The 6,132-nt window shown below is 44.1% G+C and overlaps 1 protein-coding gene across 1 annotated transcript in view; it reads right to left on the bottom strand.

Annotated features, from left to right (window-relative positions):
- Window positions 1–339: 339 nt before the first annotated feature.
- The window catches only part of MYL3 (myosin light chain 3), a 16,111-nt gene continuing 10,318 nt past the window's right edge, over window positions 340–6,132 (bottom strand). Inside the window, exons 3-7 of the mRNA XM_058020967.1 lie at window positions 5,914–6,063; window positions 4,568–4,741; window positions 3,668–3,745; window positions 3,445–3,479; window positions 340–1,013 (exon numbers count right to left, since the gene is read on the bottom strand). Coding sequence (XP_057876950.1) covers window positions 3,451–3,479; window positions 3,668–3,745; window positions 4,568–4,741; window positions 5,914–6,063 — 431 coding nt within the window. The 3' untranslated portion in view covers window positions 340–1,013; window positions 3,445–3,450. The remainder of the gene's footprint in view (window positions 1,014–3,444; window positions 3,480–3,667; window positions 3,746–4,567; window positions 4,742–5,913; window positions 6,064–6,132) is intronic.

Raw genomic sequence — 6,132 nt, 5'->3', positions numbered from 1 at the left:
TTCGTATCCCAGAATTCTGATGCCCCATTGATCTTTCCTCCATTAAACTCAGAATTTCCCTGTTTTAACAACCCCTTCTGCTCCAGGAATTTTGCACATTCAGGTTCTTTGACATTCCTAAAAAACTCTACCAGCTCCTGGCCTCTCCTTTTTCCAGCCCCAGAGGATTTTTTTTCCCCCTTACTTTTTCAATTACTATTCCCCAGAAAAGGAGCTCTCCTAATCCGTGTGATTTTCCATGCTTCTCAGCTTTCCTTGGCCTCTGCTGAGGCTTTTCTCAGGATTTCTTTCCCTTTCCCCTTCCCTCACACAGACACAGAAACAATGAGGAAACAAAGACACGAAAAATCCCATTTTTTACTGCAAAAACTCCAGGACCAAGTTGTGTTTATTAGAACAACTTCCTTTGGGGAAGACTTTTCCTTGTTTCCTAGGGAAATTATTGGAATGGGAAGGAATCCTCATGGAGAAAAGATGGGTTTTAGAAAATTTTGCTTAAATCTGGGATTTTTTGCTTTTATATCCTTAATTTTCCATCATCCAAAGCAGAGGAAAAAACATCAGCAAGGTTCTGTTTGTTGGTAATTTCTGGGAATTTCACAGTTTTTCCTGAAGGATGAATGATATCCCTGGGATTTATACTGGTGTCCCATAAACATAGGGAAAAGGTGGAGTTTGGGATGGGAAAAGGGATCAATCATTTTTTGATCGATTTATTAATGAAAAGAATTCCTCCCTTTTCCTCAATTTTGTATTTCTGTTTATATCCTTCATCCTAAAAAAATTCCCAGGGATTCATAGTTCACATTGCAGTTTCTTCCATTGGATGTCCATAGGATCCACCCTCTTCCCATGGAGGAACAAGGCAAACTGAACAAAAATATCCAAATATCTTTAGGGATTTAGGCCCATGTTGGAGCTCTGGAATGGGAGTCTGGGCTGAAAAACAAGGAGAAATTCCAGCGGATGAAAATCCAAGGCCAGTATCCGGAATTCTCAGCGCTTATCTTGTCCTGAAAGATAAAGATTTTTTTTTTAGAATTAGAGGAAAAAGAAGGAACGAACAATTCTGCTGGTAATCATTCTCAGCTTATCAACAACAAGAGCTGCCAAAAATCATCCCAATCCCACAGTCCCATGCTCAGTGATGGAGAAAACAGGGGAAGCAGTCCCTAACACCTGGAGCTGATCCAGGTAAGAAAATTCCATATAAAATAGTCCCAATGTCCTCAGGAAATCAGGAGAAAAGGAAAGGCCCAGTTTCATCCTGATACAGAGACACAGATTTATCTTCCCTCCATCCCACAGGAATGGCCAAGAGACCATTTCTGAATTTTTGGGCTCAGCTCCAGATTCCCATCAAGTTCAGATCCTGTGGCAAAGGACCTTGGCTCCTTCCAGGGTGGACATTGTGATGCCTCAGGTTCAGCTTTTATATTTTCACATTCTGTGCTGCTTTAGTGTGTGGGTCTGAGCTCCACATCAGGGCATGGTGAGCTCTGTGCACAGAGCAGGGAGACAAAAAAATTCCTGCTCCAGCTGGGCACCAAGGACAAATGACCCAAATCTCAGCCCAGGAGCACAAACACCGTGGGCTGGAGAGAGAAAAACAAGCAGGGTGGGACTGCCTGGGCTAAAGCTGGAATGGGACAATGAACTGCAAGGTGCAAATGGAGCAGAACTGATCCCAGGGAGAGACCCCGGGAGCGCTCGTGCATTTTGGGGCCATTTTGGTTCATCTTGGGTGCAGCCCTGGCTGGGCTCTGGTGCTGCCCAAGGTGCATCCATGGAGGAGATCCTGTTAATAAATCCCTGCTTTATTCTTTAGCTCTGTCCAGCCTCTGCTCTAGGGCAGCCTGCACAAGGCATCAATTCCATTTGGCTTTCCCCAAACTTTCCAAGAGTCCCACAGCAGGGGTGGGAGGGCCACCGCTGGATGACACCACCAAGGCTCATCGGCAAATCCCAGCAATGTTGCTTTCCTGAGAATCACAAGCTCCCATCCCCCTTTCCAAACCCATCAAAGACCCTCGGAATTGTTTCCCAATTCTTGTTCCAGTTTTCCAGCTTCTCTATGGAACTGGAACTTTTTTCCCGTGACAAACCAAGCTGTCCATGTTCACTTGACTGACATTGGTTCCCATTGGAATGGGAATTTCCAAGGGCAGTGGGTATGGATTGAGGATTGAAAACATCCCTGAACAGCAGGAAGGGACCATGGCCTAAACATTCCGAGAGTCCCACAGCAGGGGTGGGAGGGCCATCGCTGGATGACACTGCTGAGGCTCATCAGCAAATCTCAGGAATGTTGGTTTCCTGGGAATAGAAGTTTTCCAAACTCATCAAAGACCCTCAGATTGCCTCCCAATCCTGTTCCAGTTTTCCAGCTTCCCTGTGGAACTGGAACTTTTTTCCTGTGACAAACCAAGCTGCTCATGCTCACTTGTCTTCTCTGGTGACTGACATTGGTTCCCATTGGAACGGGAATTTCCTGTAGGTTTGGATTAAGGATTGAAAACATCCCTGAACAACAGGCAGGGACCATGGATTGGGATTTCACCAAAACTCCTGACTTTTTATATCATAAACTGGGAACCAGTTGGAAAAATCCAAGTTCAAAGGTAAATGCCTTAAGGGGGAAAAAAAAAGTGGATTCTAATAGGGAAAAAATAGAAATAAAGGGAAAAAAAAAACCCAAACCAAATCTGGTTATTTTTTTTAGCTTGTTTATATTTTGTTAAGTTATATCTTGGAACAAAATTCCCAAATAACCTGGATGTGACCCCTACTTAACCCAGACACAAAAGTCACCACAGGACAGCCAGGTCAGCTCCAAAACCAAACCAAAACCAGGCCTAAAAATAAACCAGAGTTTTTGAAACAGACTAAAAACAAACACAGCGAACCCAAAACATCCAGACCAAATCTGAGGGCAGCTTTTCCCGGGATATCAGATTAGATGGATCATTCAACCCCTTCCCCAAGAGCTGAGCAGGGAGAAAACCCAGGGAAGGCCAGGCAAAGGCAGCGGGCACCTTTTCCAGTAAAACTGGGATAAACCTTGCCCAGGAAACCCTGGAAACAAAGCCCAGCTCCTTTGTGAGGGTGAGACAGAGATGCCCTTGGTGGTGCTGTGGTTTGGATGTGTTGGACAAAGCTTTTCCTGGAAACCCAATCCATTGTCAGGAGACGGTGGGAGCAAGATTTATGGAAAACCACTAATTACACTGCCAGGGGTGTAAGCATTCTTGATTCCTTCTAATCTATTTTTCTTTTATTTTTCCCCCCTCTCTTGTCAGCTCAATTCTATTTCCTTGCTTTTTTAGGAGTTTGGGAGCAGCGATTTGTAAATGCACGTGGAAAATATTCTTTTCTTGGAAGCTTCCAGTCAATCCTAAAGGAACAAGGACTTGGCAGTCCAGGAGAAGGGCAGAGGAGACTCACCTGGGCTCAGTTAGCCATGATGTGTTTCACAAAAGCTGGAAAAAAGAGGGAAAGAAGGATCAGTTATCCTATGGGAAACATAATTAACCTTTCATAGACGGGGCTTATCAGAAGAGTTACGGACTCAGAATTGTCTAAAAATTGGAAATTTTGCCCCAGATTTTCCCATGGATTTAAACTTTCTTGGGAATATTTTAAGAAAGTTTTCAGGGGTCTCACCCACCTTCGTAGTTGATGCAGCCGTTGGCATCTTCCTGCCCAGCCATCAATTTATCCACTTCCTCCTCAGTCAGCCTCTCCCCTGCATGGAAAACAAAATCCCTGGATCAAAATCCCTGATTTAGGAATTTAGGAAGCTTCTGAGGAGGACAAATGGGAATGAGAGAGAAGAGGGGGACATTCCTCCTGGAAGGAATTTGGGGTGCTGACCATGGGAAAAGCTCATTTTGGAGTTGCAGACTTGATCCAAATTCCAAACTTGACTCAAATCTAGATCCAAATTTGAGAATAAATTTGATCCCAGATCCAGAAAGACGGGAAAAATATGGAAACCTGCAGGATATTATGGGCACGACTCATTTTCCTAAGAATAATTTGGTCTAAGTGCTGAATCTTGAAGGTTTGGGTCAGTTTTAACCAAGTCCCGATGAAAAAACTCTCAGTGAAAACTCAGTTTCCCTGTGAGTTTGAGGTTCTGGAAGATTCCAAGGTCAAATTTGGAAGCATTGGCATGGATCAGTGATGGACTTAATTCAATTTAATTTTATGATTTAAATATTTGGTGCCTGTTGTTTTGTAAGTCTTCATTTTGGTGAAGCAGAACGGAGTCAAAGCAAGGGAATCATTGGGGTTGGAAATGTTGGGATGATTTGTGGAAATTCAATAATTATTGGAGAAATCCAACACAACAGGAAGGAGGGAGGGAGAGGAGAAGGAAGGGATGGAAACACCTCTTGGAAGTGCAGAAAAATGGGGACAAACTAAGGGAATACACGGGGTTGGAAATTTTGGGATCATTTCATTGTGATGGGAATGAGATATTTAAAGGATAACTAAAACACGAAGGGAGAAGAGGGAGGGAGAAAGGCAGAGATGGGAATTCCCACCGGAAGGTTTTCCTCACCCAGCGTGGCCAGGACGTGGCGGAGCTCGGCTCCCATGACCGTCCCATTCCCCTCCTTGTCAAACACCCGGAGCCCTTCCACGAAATCCTCGTAGGTTCCCGTGTCCTTGGTCTTGGCAATGTGCTGGAGCATGGGCAGGAAGGTCTCAAAGTCGATCATCTTGGAATTCATCTCTGGAAAACCCAGGGGAAACGGAAGTTTGGGGGGGGATTCTGGGAATAATGATGGGATACCCACCAGGGGGTGGAAGATCTGCGGTGATAAATTTGGAAAAAAGGAGAAAAGAACCTGGAAATGGAAGCTTGGGGGGATTCTGGGAGAGTTGGGAATAACCATGGGTGGAAGATCTGTGGTGATAAATGTTGGATAAAAGGAGAAAAGAGCCTGGAAATTGAAGTTTTGGGGAATTCCGGGAGAGTTGGGAATAACCATGGGTGGAAGATCTGTGGTGATAAATGTCGGATAAAAAGAGAAAAGAACCTGGAAATGGAAGTTTTGGGGGATTCTGGGAGAGTTGGGAATTAACCATGGGATATCCACCGTGAGGGCAGAACTGTGGTGATAAATTTGGATAAAAGGAGAAAAGAGTGTGGAAATGGAAGGTTTGTTGGATTCTGGGAGAGCTGGGAATTAAACACGGGATATCCACTGTGAGGGCTGAACTGTGGTGATAAATGTTGGATAAAAGGAGAAAAGAGCCTGGAAAGAGAAGTTTGGGGAGGTTATGGGAGAGTTGGGAATTAACCATGGGATATCCACTGTGAGGGCTGAACTGTGGTGATAAATGTTGGATAAAAGGAGAAAAGAGCCTGGAAATTGAAGTTTTGGGGGATTCTGGGAGAGTTGGGAATAACAATGGGATATCCAGCATGAGCACAGAAATGTGGGGATAAAAGGGATAAATGTCGGGATAAAACATTGGATAAAAGGGAGAGAAGAACATGAAAATATGGAATACAGAAGGATATCACTGCAATCATTGCAGGCATTCCCAGCCATCTTTTGTGGAACAATCCATGTCCTTACATCCAGGTTATCCCTTTGTTCCTCTGGATGGGTTTGAAATAATAGGTGCTTTTAGGAAAAACACCTGAATTCCTCCATAAATGCAATTTTAAAAGACAAAAATTTGTCATTTTGAAACACACTGATGCCCAGGGCTGTTAAATTAATTAATTCCCCTCAATTTGGGACAATTATCTTGACTTCCAGACCAATTTTTCTTCCCTTTCTGCTGGCAATTTCAGAGGCTGCTCCGTATCCTGAGTTACTTCTCACTTAGAAAATGGAGACCTCACTTTCTCCAGGAAAAATTCTGGGAAAACAAATGGAGGAGGCCACCAACCTTCAGGTTTGGGTCTGCCAAGCAATTTCATGACCTCAGCCTGGGTCGGGTTCTGCCCCAAAGCCCTCAGGACATCTCCACATTGGGCGTAGGTGATTTTCATCTCCGACTTGGGGGTCCGGTCGAAGAGGGAAAATGCTTCCTTAAATTCTGGAAGAGAAAAAGGTCAGGAGAAATTAATTCTGTGTTCTCTCGGATAAAAGATAAACTCAGTAGAAC

The sequence above is a fragment of the Melospiza georgiana genome, chromosome 1, assembly GCF_028018845.1.
Source record: "Melospiza georgiana isolate bMelGeo1 chromosome 1, bMelGeo1.pri, whole genome shotgun sequence".
In the NCBI taxonomy this organism is placed as follows: Eukaryota; Metazoa; Chordata; class Aves; order Passeriformes; family Passerellidae; genus Melospiza; species Melospiza georgiana.
The sequence above is the reverse complement of the archived record's forward strand: the minus strand, read 5'-3'. Positions and strand labels throughout refer to the sequence as shown.